This window comes from Penicillium pulvis (genome assembly GCF_028828015.1).
Source record: "Penicillium pulvis strain IBT 33274 chromosome Unknown scaffold_8_segment0_segment0, whole genome shotgun sequence".
Taxonomy (NCBI): Eukaryota; Fungi; Ascomycota; class Eurotiomycetes; order Eurotiales; family Aspergillaceae; genus Penicillium; species Penicillium pulvis.
The window spans coordinates 5,878,028-5,897,557 of NW_026643080.1; the positions used below are offsets into that span (position 1 = coordinate 5,878,028).

At 48.9% G+C, this 19,530-nt stretch overlaps 7 protein-coding genes across 7 annotated transcripts; 2 read left to right on the plus strand and 5 right to left on the minus strand.

The window, feature by feature from the left end:
* Positions 1–667: 667 nt before the first annotated feature.
* On the minus strand, positions 668–6,947 carry N7503_011633 (uncharacterized protein; the record flags this gene model as incomplete). The annotated part of the gene is made up of 4 exons (XM_057071179.1): positions 668–5,730; positions 5,785–6,060; positions 6,111–6,444; positions 6,507–6,947. 4 exons carry the CDS (start codon positions 6,945–6,947, stop codon positions 668–670), a joined length of 6,114 nt encoding a protein of 2,037 aa, XP_056917790.1.
* A 1,318-nt stretch (positions 6,948–8,265) lies between these two features.
* On the minus strand, positions 8,266–9,005 carry N7503_011634 (uncharacterized protein; the record flags this gene model as incomplete). The annotated part of the gene is made up of 2 exons (XM_057071180.1): positions 8,266–8,694; positions 8,790–9,005. 2 exons carry the CDS (start codon positions 9,003–9,005, stop codon positions 8,266–8,268), a joined length of 645 nt encoding a protein of 214 aa, XP_056917791.1.
* A 709-nt stretch (positions 9,006–9,714) lies between these two features.
* N7503_011635 (uncharacterized protein) lies at positions 9,715–10,158 on the plus strand (the record flags this gene model as incomplete). Its single annotated transcript, XM_057071181.1, has 1 exon — positions 9,715–10,158. The coding sequence occupies one exon, from the start codon at positions 9,715–9,717 to the stop codon at positions 10,156–10,158; it is 444 nt and encodes a 147-aa protein (XP_056917792.1).
* A 1,675-nt stretch (positions 10,159–11,833) lies between these two features.
* N7503_011636 (uncharacterized protein) lies at positions 11,834–12,534 on the plus strand (the record flags this gene model as incomplete). The annotated part of the gene is made up of 2 exons (XM_057071182.1): positions 11,834–12,203; positions 12,269–12,534. 2 exons carry the CDS (start codon positions 11,834–11,836, stop codon positions 12,532–12,534), a joined length of 636 nt encoding a protein of 211 aa, XP_056917793.1.
* A 312-nt stretch (positions 12,535–12,846) lies between these two features.
* On the minus strand, positions 12,847–14,008 carry N7503_011637 (uncharacterized protein; the record flags this gene model as incomplete). Its single annotated transcript, XM_057071183.1, has 3 exons — positions 12,847–13,629; positions 13,683–13,837; positions 13,897–14,008. The coding sequence occupies 3 exons, from the start codon at positions 14,006–14,008 to the stop codon at positions 12,847–12,849; spliced, it is 1,050 nt and encodes a 349-aa protein (XP_056917794.1).
* Positions 14,009–14,938: 930 nt separating this feature from the next.
* N7503_011638 (SDR family oxidoreductase) lies at positions 14,939–15,911 on the minus strand (the record flags this gene model as incomplete). The annotated part of the gene is made up of 4 exons (XM_057071184.1): positions 14,939–15,205; positions 15,279–15,482; positions 15,545–15,792; positions 15,863–15,911. 4 exons carry the CDS (start codon positions 15,909–15,911, stop codon positions 14,939–14,941), a joined length of 768 nt encoding a protein of 255 aa, XP_056917795.1.
* A 714-nt stretch (positions 15,912–16,625) lies between these two features.
* On the minus strand, positions 16,626–18,721 carry N7503_011639 (putative amino acid permease; the record flags this gene model as incomplete). The annotated part of the gene is made up of 9 exons (XM_057071185.1): positions 16,626–16,804; positions 16,863–17,265; positions 17,314–17,436; positions 17,492–17,835; positions 17,891–18,011; positions 18,063–18,364; positions 18,417–18,465; positions 18,531–18,551; positions 18,623–18,721. The coding sequence occupies 9 exons, from the start codon at positions 18,719–18,721 to the stop codon at positions 16,626–16,628; spliced, it is 1,641 nt and encodes a 546-aa protein (XP_056917796.1).
* Positions 18,722–19,530: the final 809 nt, after the last annotated feature.

The window sequence follows — 19,530 nt, forward strand, 5'->3', positions numbered from 1 at the left end:
GCTTTGATTAGGGCTCGGTAGGTGACCTTAGACGAGCTCTTCTTTTGGGGGGGAAAGAAAGTTGAAGGTTGGATGAATTGGGCGGAATGGGGGGACTGGTTTCAACACGGTTTGCGGGTCCAGTGACAAAGAGCCGGTGACGTCAGCCGCTTCAATGTGGAAGATGGCTTTGAAGATCACCCCGGATGATCTCAAAGCCAAGCAAGTTTTTCCCCCACATGTACAATCGGCATATTTCATGTGTATCAAACCTAAAGGGCACAATTTACAACTCCCAAGGGACGGCTAGTCCACCGTGGCACGCCCCACTCCCATGGTCCCAGGGTGGGAGTCCCCCGTTTTTGTGCATGGCCGACCAGGGCCATTCTGGACCCAGGCACTCTGCTTTTCTCACAGATTCTATAATAGTGGATACGTCATATTCATTATAACCTATTAGGTATTCGAGCCGAAAATAAGAGTCATCTTACTTGCATTAACTAATTAAGAGAGGGGCGAGCTTATCTTTTCAGCGACAGCGACCGAACTGTCTCTTTTTTAAGACTGTATAAGGACGAACTAACTATGCCTAAACTTTACGGCGAAGGACTTTCAGAAATAGATAAATAGAAGTAGGGAAATGGCAATGAAGGTAAAATTCAACTTTTAGATATGGAACAGTTCATGCTCAAACAGCAATTGCAAGGCCCTCGCGATGGAAAGAGATTAGGTCATCACTAGCCTCAGCCTGACCGGACCCAAAAGACTGCAAGTTCCATTTATCAACACCTTCCACTCCCTCCAGGTCATGTGCGAATGCATTGAAAAGCTCTTGGTTAAGCCGCTCGTATTCAGAATAATCCTTGGGCCAATCACCGAGGCGCTCAACTGCAAGTTTAAGCATGCGCAGGTGTTGTCGGACATGTTTACCATCTGCATTTTCGCCTGGACTGGAGGCGGATGACGGTGATGACATGCCCGAGATAACCTCTATGTCCACATCGCTGGTAGATGACGAGGAGGGGTCGATGAACACGCGTAGGGCGTTCTCGTGCAGCGCGGCCGCTTTTCGGTAGTACCGATAGGCTAGCTCGCGCCGGGCCTTCTGGCTTTGATAGCCTTGAGCCACGCTGGTATACATCTGCGATAGTAGCACGGTCATTTCGACGGTGCTCGGGTGGCGGGGCCCATGGACGCGAGCGCAGTTGTAGACAAGATCCTCTGCGAGCTTGATTGATGCCGTGTAGTCACCAATGAGGTAGCGACTAATGACCAGCATGCGTCCAAGAGCAAGGGTATATGCGTGGTGTGGCTGTGACAGGGCATGTACGTCCCGATTATTCCAAAGGGAGGTCAGAACCCAGACCAAGGTGTGGTAGTCATGTTGTTCATCGAGAACCTTGATCAAGCTATTGACGTTTGCCAGATCCAGTTGCGTAAACTCGACATTGTGTTGTTTGAAATAGCCTAGCGTGTCACGCAAAATCATTCCCGATACGCTCAGCATGTACTTCTTAGCCGAGTCTTCCGGACCCATGTCAATTTCTTTACCGGCGATGAGCAGACCAAGCTTGAACACCAATTTAAGTGTTGCCTGGGACCGGTAGCCATGGCAGGCACCGATATACTTCATCGCCGCGAACGCCAGGTGGCAGGCAGACTGGTAATCTTTGGAATCGAGCTGCTGGGATACGCGGTTATAACTCGCGATGGCCACTGAACGGGCAAAGTCGCGCGAGACATGGGTGCTGAAATACTCTAGAACCGTCTCGATGAAGACCTTGGCCTGGTTAGCATCGATATCCAGATTGGAGCCCTCAGTTGCCAGGAAGAAGCTGGTATACTGATCGACCATCTGAGTAGCAGCTGAGTGACGGCGGCGGCTGAGTAGAAATGCGTGCATGCGGGCCACCTTGGGCGCTGCCTGTTGCAGGTTCGCAGTCTTTGACGCGAGAATCGCCCGGAACTGCTCAAAGTATAGATACTCCGTCGTCAGGGTGGCTTGAATCTCACTTAGCGTAGTCGAGTCGTCTGTATACTCCCGGATGGTATATTCAAGCTGGGCCAGGAAACCAAGACCTAGTCGCCTGTTCGAAGTCTTGTCAAAACCAAGGGCACTGGCACTATTGCTGGACTTAATGATAATGTGGAGATAAATCTCGTTGGCAAGCTCCCTGGCCTTATGAATCTGACCGATAGCAATGTACCCAGTTGCGATGCTCTTGGCTGCAGCAGCCAGCTTGATTGAGGATGTCTCGGTCGATAGCACTTGCACCGTCGTCTCCTGTAGCAGCGAAATAGCAGCCTGTAGCTTTTCCTGCTTTACGTACAGCGAGACAATATTTTCCATTTGGGAAAGAGCTTCCTCGTGCGCCCATCCGTAGCTGGAGCGGATTGAGGCCAGTCGTTGGGTGCGAATGGAAACCACCTTCTGTAGCTCCTTTGTAGTCATGTTCTCCACTTTTGAAGTTGTCAGGGCGGCACTCTGTTGCTCATGAATAGTATCGAGAGTAGTGCGTATGTCCTGATGATCGATCTCAAATTCACTGGAGTTGACTTGCAAAAGCTCTTCGTATAGTTGAATCGCTTCCGCTTCATATTGCTTGGACTCATGGCATATATTCGCCAGCGTTTTGGTTGCCTGTATGGTGATCGACGCAGTCACACCGAATAGGCTAATGCACGATTTGCGATATTGCACCGTCACATCGTGAATAATCGTGGTCTCACTGTTGGTCATGCGCAGACAATTGACATAACTTTCGTAGATGTTCTGGACGAATGTCTGGTCCTGCAATTTCCGGCTGATATTCGGGGTCTGAAGGGCATTGAACAACACCCGACAAGGCTTCAAGGCATCTACATACCGATCCTGTTTCAAAAGCTCTGTCGCCACGATCAGAAGTGGCTCGAAGGCATCCGGGTGACAGGTCTCAGAGTCTTTGTTCAGATACTGAACGATCTGGTCATAATATTCCACTGCGATGGGATGCGGACGCGTAAGCTCTGCCAAGGTCCAGAGCTTTTGGATCACAGTGGGATGCTCCGTGCCGAAGCGCTTGGTCAAGTCATGCAGCATATCCTGATTGATGGTGATAACCTTTTCGGGTTGAGAGGTCCGCTCGTACAGACGGAGAAGGCTCTTTGTGACTCGCTCCAAGGTATGATCTCCGCACACCTGCCGATCGCGCCGGGCTGCACGATAAAGCCGTGTCCGTGTATCCTCCTCCTTAATCGAGTGATGCCGGTAGCGGTAGCAGTCAGCAAGGCGCTCTGCGAGTTCAATGCAGTACTCGACATGGGCCGATGGCAGGACGACATTTTCGGGCGACGGCAAAAACATTGCGGGCCACAGACTTCGCAGCACTTGTTTCAAAACCCTTGTTGCGTCATTCCACCGGTGTTGAGACATGTAAATCTCCACCAGCGAGATCGCCGACCTACTGGAAACCTGATCGGCACTCGACGCGCTATATACTATTTCTGTGAGGGTTGACTCTGTCATCACGGATGTTGTAGACGATGAGCGCATCACTTCGCGAGAGGTGGACTGGATATGCTTTTGCAAATCCTTGTGGATAGTACTTTGCTTGCTAGTACTTTGTGCGCAATGTTTGTAAACTTCGAGCGCCAATTCTGAGAGTCCCACGGACTTCATGACCTGAGCAATCTCCAACAAATGAGGCACCAAAAGCTCGGCACTGGGAGTGTTCTTATCATACTCTTCCCAGAACCCTGCAAGAATTGATGCGGCTTCATTGTCTCTCTTCTGGCCTTTGAGGAACTGCGTGTAGGCGAAAACACCTCGCACCATCGAGAGCTTGTGCTCAGTGGAGTGGTTGGACTGATATGCATGACTAGCCTGTTGCCACAGCTCCACATACGTTTGTTCGGCCTCCAAAGTATGCTGCTCTGCTTGTTGATGCTCGGCCTGGTCCAGAAGAGTTTTCAGGTCAAAGGACAAAGAAATCACCTCGTCCGCCTCAATACCATCAAAGGCTAGGGTAGTTCCTGTCTCGACCTTGTCCTTCCGTCCCTGTAAATGGACCAATAAAGACTCATCTAGCTGTCGAGATCCGCTTCGCTGCGGTGTGCTGTCCGCAACGGACCCTTCCAGAGATTCAACAATCTCCTGCGCTTTGCGATCTTCTTTGATCAAAGTATAATGCTCAGACAGCTGCGTCAGCGTGGAGGTGATCTCAATGCTTGTCGCTGCGTAATGGACTTTATAGCATTCCACCAGGAGCTTCAGCATTTCGATGCGCCAGGTCATGACTTCTGTCTTGGACTCAGTGATTTGATCCGCCGTGGCCTCCAGGAAGAATTTCGTCATCTGCAAAGTGATGAGATGCCGGACTGAAAGCATATTCTGACTCATTTTTGCTGCCTGATAGAAGACCCGACTGCTTTCGACAGGCACAATATTATAGATCTGTCTATAGAACAGCGCCTGAGAGATGATGGCCTGCAGGGTGGCTGGGTGATTGCTGTTCAGAATCTGGCGGTACATGCACGTTTGAATCCCATGAATGGACCGGAGCGATGGTATAGCCTTACTCGCCCATATGGTCATCTCTAGGAGTGGCACAGCAGAACTGGTAGGAAAGACTGGTCGCAAGCTCTTGACCGCTGTATTGATCTCTTGATCGTTGGTGCAACCAAAAGCAATTTTGACATAACTTGCCCAATAGCGAAGCGCAAAGTCCAGCAGGCAATGTTTTTCCAGCAACTGGTTCGTAATTCGCCCGTTCATTGGGTCCAAAGAAGGCTCATGATTGTCGGTGATATTATGTTTTGTGTAAAGCAAGAGCCTCTGGGCAAAGTCCACCTTACGATCCTTGATCGCGGGCAGTAGTTTTTGCTTCGAGAAAACGTCCTGAATAGCAGTGCGCACTTGTGCATGTCTAAGATAGACCAACTCATTCTGGAAGAAGACAAGCGAAGCAACCGGCTTCAGCAGGTGAGGGATGTCAGCGGCTTGATTCTGGATGATGGTGGCCCTTTCGGGTTGGGTGGAAAGAAGAGCAGCTAATTCTCCCTGAGTGAGAGGGCGATTTGCAGTAGCCAGCCAAAGCAAGACCTTCTTCGTATCATCGCTCAGCTTAGATTGCAAGGTGTGCGAGATGAGGTCGAAGACTTTGTATCCCGCTTGGACAATGCTATCCACGGACTTGGATAGTGCCGCTTTGCTCGATGGATTCTCATCGCGCACACGCTTGGCGGTCAATTTTGCCCAGAGGAAGGAGCCAGCAGAAGCATCTGTGATCTTGGCGACTGTCATCTCTTGGTCTTCAGCCGACATATCGTCAAACGCGTGGCTCGAGTTAAGAATCTTGCGAGTGACCGCCGCAACGTCATCGAAGATGAAGCCCAGATTGACTTGTACCGTCATCTGGGATGGCACTGACTTCACTGCCTCGGAAGCGAGCATAATCAATTTCAAGGAGGGCGTTTTGGATACCGCGTCATGCAAACGACGTGACATGGCTATTTCGCCACAGCTGGCCTCGTCAACACCATCAACGACCAAAACCAGTTCTCTAGCGCCCACCAGGCTAGCCTGAAGTGCACTTGACAGAGTGCTCCAAAGCAGATCGTCATATGATGCTTCTTCGACAGTCAATTGGCTCTCATTATATGCATCGGCCAAAATCTGATATAGCTGGACGTTGCCGAGGCGTTTATTGAACATCTGCGACAAAACCGTTTTGGCTATGGCGGCCGGGGTCGTGTTGGCAGGAACCCGACCATCTAGGGAGGCTGGGTATTAGAGAAATCCGGTAACAAGAGGTGAAAAATACTGACTGATCGGTGCCAAGATAGACGTGTACCTCATCCCTCCTACAGGGTGCTGCAGATAATCGTTTATCACAGTGGACAAAACCGTCTTTCCGGAACCTGGCTTGCCGGTGATGGAAAGCACCTGCTGTTCTCCCTTCAAGAACCGTGTCAAGTAGGGCCTCACCCACATACAGGTGGCTTCCTCGCGCTCCTGGGCCGAGGGGGCCAAGGCTTCTGTAACATGAGCGAGTGCCGGGTCTTCAGGTTGCAGCCAGTCTTTGAGTGTATTGATTCCGACCCCTACGTGATTATCAGAAATGATCATATGAATAAGGGGCTCTGAAACTGACCTTTATCGACATCAAATCCCTCCCGCGTCAATTGATGACGCCACATAAGTTCCGATACGTGCTCGCACCGACCACGGAAACTATCGATGGGACTGGGAAACGTGCTGTAGATATCAATTGACACCGACTCCGAAGAGAGTAGCGACCGGTGGAAATGTCTAGCGACGCAAACAACGAGGGTAACCAAGTCTGCTAACGCGAGAACAAGCTGGTCCTTGATATCCGAGGATACCAAAAAGAGCTCTGCACGATCCAGCAGATTACCGAGACCGGCAGAGCAACGGTAAAAGAAGCCAAAGAGGTCCATAAGGGCTGAGGCATTTTGCTCACCCAACTGCACGCTCAAGGTTAGTTAAAAGACTTCATTGGCCCTGTAAGCCACTGTATTTGACATACCTCAAGCAGACTCGCACAATGTCCATAAGAAAGCTGAGCAGCGAGATGACTGTCACCCGCAAATTGCTCGATTTCCGAATCAAACGAATGTACACGCTCGACAAACAAGGCCGCCCATACAAGAGCCTTGTCATAGCTGCTCCCTTCGGGTGGTAGCTTCTTCATTCGCTCGCACCGTATCCATTCCAGCAGGCTGGCATAGTCGGTATCGGATACCCGAGAAACTGCATGTTCGTCGCTGTCTCGGCGGGAAAGGGAGTTGACAACATCAGCGAGAGTGTTTTCTTGTCCATTGAACTTCCTGGTATTTTGCTGATATTGATGACTGGTTCGCTTCTCCTTGGTCACAGTCGCGTGCTGCTCCAACATGTCTGTTGCCTGGCGCAGACCGAGAAGGGAAGTTGATGCTATGGGAGTTACACCACGCGGTACTGGAACCATAGCTGGGGTTGGTTTTTATCGTAGAAATATGTATAAGAATTGTTTATGTATATCATTGCTTGATGTCTCAATTGCGAGGCAGGACAAGCGAGTAGACATCCTTATACCCAATTCTCATTCCTATTCTATTGCGTCAGGAAACACAGGCAGTGTCATTCTACAAAGTCCACAACGTCAGTATGAGGCAGCTGCAACTCAAAGGCTGCCCAGCCGAGATAGAAGCTACAGCATATCCACGGGATACTGGGGTTCTTCGCCACTGCTGGCGTTTTTTTGTCCAGGCCGCGCGGCTTGGAGGCTTGGTTGAATCATTTTTGCTTCATGGAATAGATGTATTCAGATGTTCAATGGCCGGAAACGGGTATATGACCGAGGATCATAGTGTGCTGTGTTTGCAAAGGGTCAAGATCTGCGAGCCGTCACTTGGAAATAGAAGCAGGGTGGGCTTTCTTGAGCTTGGGTCACATTGATTCGCGAAATTTTGGAAGCTGAAAGGCTGTCTCATCAAAACAATGACATAGATTGTGATGCTGAGTTGGTACAGGAAAACTCACTACTTCGCTTGGAATAGATCCATGGTACCACACCGTGGCGTCTAGGAATACCCCCAATGCACCATGGTTATATCTAACGGACATCAACGACGCAGATCTTGGGGAGAAAAAAAGGTAAATTGGACCATCACTTTTGAAGCAGCTGGTCAAGTGATACTTGAGTACATTGTTGTCCATCTCCGTCAATTATCCAAATACATGGATGAATATGTAGTTCAAAGCACCCAACCCATGGTCGGGTAGAACCTCGATGCTGAGCCGCAAGTCAATTCCAATCATTGATGCAATACACTACTGGCAAGCTTTCTTTCGTTGATCAGTGGGGCGGAGATGATGTTATCAATGGGTCCAGCTACAAGCCAACTAATCCTGACAAAGTAATCATCTTCAAATACCTGAAATCACTGCGATATGAGCCGAGGATAGATCAACTTGATCCACGGATCTGTCATTCCACTCCGGCCGCGTCCCGTGCCGGTCCTTCTGCCATAACCTCATTATAGACCCACATGGACGCAACCGGCATGCGGGCGGATCATAGAATCAATCATACATAATTCATACTATTCTCAGATTGGAAAAGAAACTATACCAAGTTTCACTCGTTTAATGTGATTCGGCAATATTGTGGACCCCAAACAAATATATCTCATTTGATTCACACTCAAGCGCGTCAAAGCTGAAAGCAAAAATAGATCGCAATTTGTAGAATTAGAACATATTATGTCACCTCCGAACCAAACTTCAACCTAACCAGACAATCATCAGGATTCCGCCGTGGTCCGCTTGATCGTGACTTCTAGTGCTTCCGTGCCCGGGGGCAAGTCAGCCCCATCATCATTCTCATCAAAGCATAATTTCCACAGACCCTGACCATCCTGTGCACCTAGCTCTTTAGCTCTTTTCTCGTCCAGAACTCGTACAGCCAACCAGCCTTCCCAGCCCTGTAGCGTGACCCGCTCTTCATCTTTTGTCCAGTCGAAAGGACCACAAATATTCCCCTCGCTTTCTTGTCTACCTCCCCATCGCATCTCATGGGTCTGCGAATCAAGATAGAACCAGCGTAGAGTGGGAGGCGTTTCGCCTGTGACGGTGACGAACCCTGCAGTGTTCCCAGGGGCGAAGTCAGGATGCTGGTGGAAACCACCATTCAGCGGAACCAGCTGTGGGTTGGGGGATTTGGTGATGTATACCTGCACTGACAGTCAGTTCTACTTCGTATAACTGATACGCACTGAAAAATTCCCTGATGCAGATCAATTAGCTGCAAAGGATGGATCTGACGTACCCTTTTATCTGGGCCCAAGCATATCTTTGCATTATGAATTGCTGATCTCTGCTCCAGTGATCCATCGAGAGGCATGCATTGCGCTGAAAGATGACAGCGTTGTTTTCGTGCATTTTCTCGTCTGTGGTCTTCATGATCTCGCGTGCCCTTGGTCGCCTCGTTGACCCCAATGATTGTTGGGACCATTGCGGTCATTAGGAAAATTCCAAATACCATTGGTGCGGCAAATTATTCTGTAATTCCACTAAATGTCGATATGGGCCTTACTCAAGGGTTATTGCTTGCTCATAATAAGTTCCCAGTTATGAGATTTGGTCGGCCCAGTCGAAGGCCCAGTGATGAAAACGGGGCTGTTCACGTAAGATAGGTCGCATAGCCCAGATTTATATGACGTGTAAAGGAATCACCAAACTTTACCTGCAAGTTGACAGCGGCAACTACTTCTGCCTCCTAGATATAGACCCACTTACCGACTATGCAGATGCGTCAGTACATGGGAATTGAGTTCAAGCTCAGGATTGTTTGTTATGGTCCCGGAAGCTGAAGGAACCATAAATTTTCCATGGACTGTTAAACAATGAGAAGTTACATTTTAATCTATTACCGCAACACTGCTGAATCTCTGGCCTCTAAAATTATGTTGCTTGATATCGCCGCATTCATCAATAATATCCTTAAAAAGTGTGACCTTTTGTCCCCACTTGACAGCATATATATTCATCAGCCTTCTCTTCTACCAACAGATCCTACAACTTGTAAAGACAACAAATCATCGTAGAAGCCACTCTCTACTGGAGCCCCCCAAAAAGGACTTCAGCCATTCCACCGGTGAGTATCATCTATTTTCTGTATTGGTAGTAAAGACTGCTCAGGACTAAACCTTTTCAGCAAAATCTCCCCCGGACAAGCTGAATATCCACCCAAAATGGCATCGACTACCGGTGTCTCAGCACTGCCCAGGTACATACAATCTCAGCTAAAACTCTACACCCTCATATTACTTTGTTTTATGCAATACGCCTCCTTTTTCGAAATCCCAAAGGCTAACTCGAGAGTCGATCGGTGCAGCGAAGTCGCCACTGCCCCTGGTAAAGATAAAAACCGGAGGGGCCGAGAGAGCTCGGAAAGCTCGAATTCGAGCGCTGGTGGTGCTCTCGAAAATATGGTTAATCCTGAGACCCTTGCTAATGGAGGCGGTGATCTTATAACGCCCGAGATCGCCCGTGCACTGGACAAGAAAGGAAAGGAGGGCAAAGAAGATGACGATAAAGGCAGTCTTCAGATCAAGATTCACCTTGACCTTCACGCCAAGGTCAGATTGGAATTGGACGCTGACCTCTATGGAGATATTGTGATTGGGCTACTGTAACTTTGATGCTTAAAATCGATTGCCTCATGTGGCTGAACAGAAATGAAAATATTTTCCAGTCTCTGATGTCTTTTCTGGTATGGATTTGCCTAGTACCACGCTCACTGCGGCATATAAACATTAAGGATTACTGCGACTGTTGCACCAAAAGAAGCCCGGATGAAGGCAACTTCCTGTGACCAGGTATATGAAAAGTGTTTTTGTTTGTATATTATGAATTAATGTTCAAATTATATATTACGCTTATCAGCCACCCATTCATTGCACCATACGGAAATCCCGGGAAAATCTTTCATATGGTAGAATATGGCTATTTGGGTCTGAGCACTGACGCCCCTGGTACACGGTCTGGACTCGACCGCGGTTCATTGATGTTTCGACCAGATCAAAATTTGGTCCACATCAATTATGTTTCCAACGTTTGAAGATCCTATAGCGGTCTCCAGGCAAAGGCTTCCAAGTCCAGCTAAAAAGAGGTTGATTGACACTAAACGGTAATCCCGATCGCTGACTGAGAAGTACAGTGGCAAAGGATGCCCCGCGAGCAAGAACCACGATGACATCAAGGATGATGTACCTGATGATCATGACAGCACCTAATCTTCCGTTAGCAATGTGATTGAATCATCGACCTTCCAGATGCAAAGTACCCTCTGTTAGGCAGATCGATATATGAGACATAAACTGGAAGGTTGAATATCAGTGCATTATCTTGAAGCGACATGATAAAAGCCTAGAATCTATTCTAGAGCACTGTGATGGTACTTTTGACCACGTCTCATACCACCAAGCATGCATTAACCTCAGACCATCTCAGCCAGTGTCTCACAACCCCAGTATTAGCCTTGAAGCCGGGCCTACATTCTTACTCTTGTACGACATACTGTGTAAGGGGAATGAGACATAGAAAAAACCCAAAGCAACGTAAGAACTACCATTCGGGTTCCCAAAATTGAGAAGAAGCGGATCGACTCGAATAGAAAGCGCATCTATCCGTCTTGTTAACCCATTCCATGTGCTGATTTCATTCAGCAAGGGACCGGATTAGTGTCACAGCCTGCTCCAATGTCTACAGCAACATAATGCGAGTAGGTGGTACATAAAATGGCACGAGTTACAGTAAATTCATTACCCACCAGTAGCCCCGCAGCTGAAGCTATTTGTCGATGAGACTGTCACAGTAGAGCAGGGATAATGCGTGAAATCCGAGCCCTCGCACTTTAGAAGGTTCTCGACCTCGAAAAAAGACTCAAGTGAGGTAAACAAGCCCTCCATTGTCTCGCCATTGCTATTTTTATGGAGCCCTTTATCACACCATCATGAAAATCCCACTATCTCTTCGCTGGGTTACATGTGGTGATATCTGACTTCGTCGAGGCTTCAGTGTCTCTGATGATTTTTTTCATGCAGGGCTACAGCTACGATGTTTCTGATGTTGGATTTTCTGAACAAGGTTGGAAAGGCTGCCATGAGCCGGCACGCTACTGATAAATGAAGCTAAAAACGCGATATAAAAGCACAGAATAATCTCTAGAGAAAGGAACCTGACCCTAAAGCTTCAAATCAGCAAAACTTCTTCCTCTGAGTCAAGGTCTTGATTTATCTTTCAGCATTTTAAATCGCAAGAATGGATCCGCGTCTATTTTCTATCACGTTGTCATTCTGTGTCGCGATAATGGCTACTCCCCTCGAGACTGTCATCAGCGATCAATTGCAGCCAACTGCAGCAGTCACGGAAGCCGCCGGCCCACAAATAACTGCAGCTCCACGCCTTCATTGCACCGACGGCTCGACAATCCTGCACACGACTGACTGCACGATGGGTACTCCAGTATCCTACTGTTTCAAAGAAGAGCCCCCAATCGAGTGCGACGACGGTTTCTTTCCGTCAGTCTGGCATCCAGATCATTGCATGGAACAATCGACCTGCTTCCCTCTCGACGCAGTGTGGATCACAACGGAGTGTACAAATGGAGCGGTTCCGTACACGACGAAGACACTTTATGACGGAACGCTTGCTGGAGGGTCGTCGACTGTCATTAGGGGTATGCATTGACTTCGGCACTGGGGGTTGACTCTCCTGTATTTTCGTGCTGATTTTATTATGTAGCCGTTTCTTGCTCCTGCGCAACCGATCAATGGTACAGTATGACCATGAAGGACGGATCTTCGCAATGCGATACTTTCTGTATGCCATATGAGTCTTGCCCGCCTGGTATGACAACTTCCGTTAGTACCAATGAGTTCTGCGCTACGGCTACTGCGGATGTTTGCCATGGCGTTCCTGCTGAGACGTCGTACTGTCAGTGTGCTGACCCGACTGAGATTCCTATTTATCCAGAACAGCCTGGTGCGATGGCTATTGGATGTGTGTAGGGTACATTCGTGTTTGAAAGGTTGTTGCAGCACTGATGGGTGGTCCACGAATGGGATGGTTATGTTACCGAAACAGACCTCTGAACTAAAATGTCTACTCTTTCCAGGTATCTCATATGTTTCGAACAATCGGTTTTGCTGTAGGCGACGACGATCATTATACTTTACTAGTGATCGCAATGATCTCAAATCTAATTCCTTTCTTATTCAACTAAGTTCCTGATGCCAATTAAGAGAAATTTTAGGGACATTCATTGCCAGACAGTCATATACTATGTACGGCCAGATATCCACATAGATGAATACTGACATTTAGAACCGACGCTTCTCCTCAACCGGCTGGTTATCAACAGCCTTCTCGATTCTCTCCAAAATCTCAGGGGTCAACTTATCAGCCACGGCCAAAGCACGCACATTATCGCGCACTTGCTCAGGTCGCGAAGCACCAGTAATCATAGAAGAGATATTGGGATTCTTCAGAATCCATGCCAAAGACAGCTGAGCAGTGCTGATACCCAGGTCATCAGCAATAGGCTTCAGAGCAGCTGTCTGCTCCAACTGTCTAGTCCATGCATCATCACCAACAGTCTTGCGCAGGCCCTTCACATATCCATCCTCAGACTCTGCCAGACGAGAACCAGGTGGTGGCGCCGTAGTTCCATTGTACTTGCCCGTCAAGACACCACCCTTCAGTGGCGAGAAGGTGGTAAGACCCAATCCGTGAGCATCGTAGAGCCAGCGGTACTCTTTCTCCACGCGCTCACGCGCAAGAAGGTTATATTGCGGCTGTTCGACGGCGGGGCCTACGAGGCCCAGTCTATCGGCGATCCGCCAGGCATCAGAGATCTCGCTTGCCGACCACTCAGAAGTGCCCCAGTAGAAGGCCTTGCCGGTGTCGATGAGGTAATTAAAGCCACGCACGACTTCCTCCATGGGGGTGTCGCGGTCTGGGCGGTGGGCGTAGACAATGTCCACGTATGGCAAGTCCAGTCGCTTGAGAGATTGGTTCATGCCTTCAATGATATGCTTTCTTGAGAGACCATTGTTATTTAGTGGCTTGTCAGGGTTGGCGCTGTTGGCTCGGCCCCAGTAGATCTGGCAACGGGTTAGAACTGTTGTCTGGATATGGGCACGAGGATAATGAGTACCTTGGTTGAGATCACCAGATCATTCTGCTTCCAACCAAATTTCTTAATTGCTTCTCCAAGAACAATCTCGGACTGGCCAGCGGAGTAAACCTCGGCTGTGTCAAAGAAGTTGATGCCGGCCTCATACGCGACCTTCATGCAGTCGAATGCAGTCTCTATTCAGGTATCAGCTGGAAAGTCATTGGATATGCGCAGATTACATGATGCTACTAACCATTTCCAACATGGCCACCATAAGTAAGCCAGCTACCAAGAGAGATGACAGACACCTTCAGTCCTGTCCGGCCAAGGTGGCGGTATTGCATTTCAGGAAGAGCATCAGACATCTTGAGGGAGCAGAGGATTAATGGTGGAGATGAGAGAAAATAAGATGGGTAGTGAGAGAAGATATCAGTTTCAGAGGAGCGTTAAGACAATTGTAGAGACGAAAAGGAGGATTTAGACCGGGAGATGAGGTAACAAGAGCGGGATTCGTTGTCTTAAATGCGTTATATCCGGGCCGATGTGGGGGGTCATGCACGGTCCACACGGGCGGCACTTCACGCCCATTTCCCTCATTGAGACGCCGAACACGGGCTTAGACAACCCCACCTTGGACCTGCAGAACTCTGTTTCATTGGATTTTGCCTAATTCCATTTGCTTTGAAATCAATTTGTTCTATCTCGTCATTACGGTGTGCTATTGAGTATGCTCAGTTACAGTCAACGTGTTCTTTAACTAACACTGTGCGGTTCAACCATCAATCTGATCTTTGAACGGTCACAGCCTCGAAGAGGAGGGTTCTGTTCGGAGAACCGGCGGCTTTGATGGGTTGCAGCCGGAAATGGTCCCGATTGGACACCGACGACCTCACTGTCCTCGTATGTCTTCGCACGTATAAAGACACATTGGCCTTGGAATAGATACGTTCCAAGGCATTTTCAGGTAACCCGCGACATGAATGGTTGTCTCGCGGCCATGACGCCAGACAGATATCAAAGCCGGCTCCGTAGGTTATGACCACTGAAGACTAGCAGCATTGAAATGGAGCAAAAAAGCATTCAGGGTGAAAAGACATCAATCCGTTTCATCGCTCTAATGCCTACCCTCATTGTTGTCCAGGTGAAAATGTTATTTACGCTGTCAACAATGACCGTAGATCAACCCCACTACGACCCCATGCTTTGCGGGGTAAATGACAAAAATCATTGCATCCCAGGTCGAATTCCCATTGGAAATGCTAATTTCAATTTATAAAACCATGGCTGATGAGAGATCAAATACATTTTCCACCATCAACAACCATCTCCGTACCGTTAATAAAGCTTCCCTCATCACTGGCGAGGTACAAACACATATTGGCAATATCATCTGCCTCGGTGAGACGTCCTAGAGGCACGTTACCAATGAACTTCGCCCTGTTCTCAGGGGTATCTTCCATGCCGGTAAACATGGAGAAAAGTCCAGTCCCGGAAAGTAGAGGCGCGACGGAGTTCACACGAATATTATGCGGACCATATTCCGCTGCAAGACCCTTGGTAGCCTACATAGAAAGTCAACACAACTTCTTCGTCCAAGGAAAGACAGGATCCAAAGAGGAGATTCAGGAGACTCACATTCGTAACCGCACCCTTGGATGCATTATACCAAACCAGCCCCGGGCGCGGCCGACTCGCACCAGTAGAAGAGATATTAATCATCGAACCCCCAGATCCTTGTTCAATGAAGCGGGGAAGCACAATCTTCCCAGCCAAGAAAATACTCTTAACATTGACATTGAACACCCGCTCGAATTCGTCATCGGTTACTTCGATCGTGGGCTTGTGGTTCAATGCTCAGCAATAGCTCGCTTTATTCTGTCCTCAAGCAACGACGAACTCACCTTATTTCGGTATGTAGTGCCCGCATTATTAACCAAAATATCCAATTGTCCAAACTTGGAGAATGCAAGGTCGACAACCACCTTCCAATCATCCGCTTGTGTCACATCCACGCGCTGGAAGATCAAGCTTGCGGGGTTCAGCGCGGCGACCTTCTCGCCACCATCGGTGTTTATATCAGCGACGATTACTTTTGCACCTTCTTCACCGAAGCGGCGGGCGATTGCGGCGCCAAATCCAGAGCCTCCTCCTTTAATGGAAAGTTGTAAGTGTCGGAAACGTGGAGCATAAAGCGGGATGTCAATACGGGGTCTGCTTACCGGTGACGATGGCGACTTTGCCTTGGAGTCTTGAGCCTTGGGTGGACATCTTGGTGGAATTGTTTGAATCTTGTGGATGAACAAGGGCCCGGGAAAGTTGTAGTGAGTTTAAATGTTCACATGGTTCTGCAGAGATGAGGGGTGTCGGATCAATATGTCGGCGTGAATTCCGTGGTTTCCCCGCATTCCAGGATTGGCTACCACTGATACAGCCTTTATGCTCGGAAACTTATATACCTGGAAACCTATATTTAGCTCTATTAGATCGGTACGAATGAGTTGACTTCAAAGACTGGTTCTACTAGTATCCTCTACTAGCCCAGGGTAGATCAGACTACCATACTACTATGCTACCAATTTCGGCTACGAGAATACATGTATGGGAGACTCAAATCCAACAAAAGATGTTCAATATTCATTCACTGAAACTAGTAAGAGCAGGGATCACAGTCTGATTCTAGCTAAGTTGATGTCCTTTCGCTGGTATTATCCAGATCAAGTTCTAACGGTAAGGTCTCAGAACGAGGCTTTAGGTAAAGCCCCGAACACCCGTCAATCGTGCTGCAATGCCCTCAGAAAACCACGGGTACCCATGGTCTCTGAAGAATGATCAAATGATCAGAAAATGGCAAACTGCAACGATGTTGTCAATTAAGACGATTAGCCAAAGTAATTTTCCGCGAGGCGTGGTGAGGAAACTAAAACACGCGCCAAAAGCGAGGGAGGCATAGACGAGAAGGGTGGACCGGGTGATATCTTAATATCACGTTCGGTCGGCATTTGGCTCGTGGGTCGAGGATTCAAACTCCTCGACCGTCTCGGTGGCACCCTTCGAGTCGATGAAATGCGTGATCCGCTCATTCGGGAGCCAGGCGCTTTCTGGCATGATGAAGTAGCAGACCAATGCAATGATGGTGACACCTCCCATGATGATAGGAGCATCTGGTATAGATTGATTAGATTGAGGAACACAAACAGGAGGTGGATGGGGGTCACGAACAATTAAGGTTAGCTCCGGTAACGGGCCACTCATATGGCGAGAACAAGACAGCCACGACCCATCCGTTCCAGAAAACACCGATGAACTGGAAGGGCTTGCTCCAGCGACCAAGACTCCATTGCGGCTTGGGGAAGCGCGTAGGGGTACAGAATAGGCGACCGAGGCAGATGAGACCGTAGGCGGCGGCGCTGGGAACACCGGCTGCTGAAACGAGGGAAGTGAAAGCCACGTTGGAGGGCAGGATGGTGCAAGTGACAAGGGCCGCGACACCCCAAACTACGATAACGGCATTGCGCGGCTGGCCGTCGTGGATTTTGGACACCCAGCCCGAGAATGGGAGGACACCATCACGGGCGACGGCAAAGACGAGACGAGAGGCGGCAATGATGGCAATAGCAGTGTTCTAATATTGTTAGAATGCAGGTATTGCCAAGGGCATTTCGGATCTTACCAGCCAAAGAGCGACAATGCACACAATATTCATGAAGACGTGACCGCCCTTACCCAAAACAACCGCGTATAATGGCACGAAAGGCTGCGGGGATCCGAAGCCCATGAGCACGTCGGCGGTAGGCTATATGGATCAGCAAAGCCCAGATATTATCTTTGACCTTGTGCTTAGTACTTACCGCACAGAACAAGAAGAGGATAATGGTAGCCAGGCCACCAATACCACTAGCGACGGTGCTCCAGAAGATACCGCGGGCCGCAGTGATGGATGCATTCTTAGTCTCTTCAGCAACGTGACCAGAGGCATCGAAACCGATCAGAATACCGGCCGTGGCCAGGTAAGACAGACACCAGTTCCAGCCATCGGGGGCGCCCGTTCCGTTGTAGGTTGTCATGAAAGCCTCGTGGGTGGAGCGGAAACCCCATGTGTTGGCAGCACCGATGGGCAACCAGATAAGATTGAGGAAGAAGTCCAACATGACGAACCCAGCGGATACCCAGAAGACATACTTGAAGTAGCGAGCTGAGAATTTGCGTCAGTGATAATGACAGAGAACACCCGAGGGAGCCGAGCTTACGAGGCATGAAGTTCAGAAGGGCAGCCAGAGCAAGCAAAACTTCAGTACAAATCCATTGCACAGCGCGGAATTTAACACTGTCAGTGTCTTTGGGGAAATCAACGTTAAAGACAGTGAGTTCCTAGAAAATGTTAATACGGGAGAATGACTGCTGAGATCATCTTAGACATACAGCAAGCATATAGTTCGCAGCAGCTTGGGTGTTACTAGCACAGAAGGTGGTCCATGCTGTGGTACTCCACCAAGCAACAATGAATCCCAGCAGACGGCCATAACGAGGGCCGCCGGCTTCCGCCGCCCAGAGGTAAATCGAACCCGCAGATGGAGAAGCCGAGCAAACCTCGGCAATTACGGCTGCCGTGATGAAAGTGAAGACCAGGGTGACGAGGTAACTAGTCCAATAGGCTAGGTTTCCACCTGCCGCGATACCGGTACTGTAGGTGACGCGCACACCACCAACGAAGTAAAGCGCAGCTATATCAAACTTTAGTGAAATTCTGCGCCGAAAGATCGTAATTCTACCCACCAAAAGTAGTCGCAAAGTTCTCAAAGAGCGTGTAAGTCCGATGAAGCACCTGAATCGAGGAATATTATCAATTGCCGATCCTATATACCATGTATCAGATAGACTTGATCCTACCGGCTTATATCCCATGGTTTGCTGCAATAGAAGTTAGTCCACAGCTTCAAGACATGAAAAACCCAGAAATATGTGCAATTGCAACCACTTACCAGCAAAGCAGCATCATCCTTAGCTCCATTCTCATTCAGATCGCCCTCACCAACGGGATGCAGGTCTTCGCGACCGTCGACCGCGAGATCTTGCGCCATATCCGCGAATTAAGGAGTTTCCCGATGACCTAATTACGAGGGGAAGAACTTGCAGGGCTGAAAATGGAGAAGACGTTGAGTTTACAAGGTTATCCTTGTGTCGCAGATCGAACACAGGTCCAAAAGCGAAGATGAAAATTTCCCCGATTGACTTCCGCCGCGAATTATGGTTCCGTTTCTCGCCCCCGGTCAGGAACGCTGCCAACCCCACCGAACGGGAAGATTAGGGAGTCCACTGCAGTAACCTATCTTGGAATGGCTCAGGGAGGAGTTATCACCCGCAGGTCTTTGCTGTTAAGTTTGAGCTTGATCCCCTGCAGTAAGCCCGTTTTCAACCTGCGAATTTGCTCCCATTTTAATCTTGAAATTTACCAGAACGATGGTACAAGGATCACGATTGAGCAAGAAGCGCTAACCTACGTTCCGATTTCCGAAGCAATTTGTTCAAATGCCGGAGCTGTCTGGTCCGTACAGAGCTATGTTTTTTCTTTTTTGATTTTAAGGCGCCGACCGCGTCTAGCCTGCTTAGTGGGAACTTAGGAGGGTGGATGGAAGGAGCTCCGATGATCTGAATGCTAACCCGTGGTTCGCCGCCTGGGAAAGGTTCCATGATTTCAGCGGGGACGCATCCAAGTGGAGAGGATGATGGCGCAACATAATTTTCCAAGGGAAAAAACAAGGTCGAACTTGTTGCTGATTCGTGGTTATGAAGCCCACCAAAAACCGGCTGAATACGGGCCCCACTTGGGACCCGCGTGAGCTTTCTCAGTAGCGATCCGTGCATTGCATGGGCTGATATTTTCTGAGAC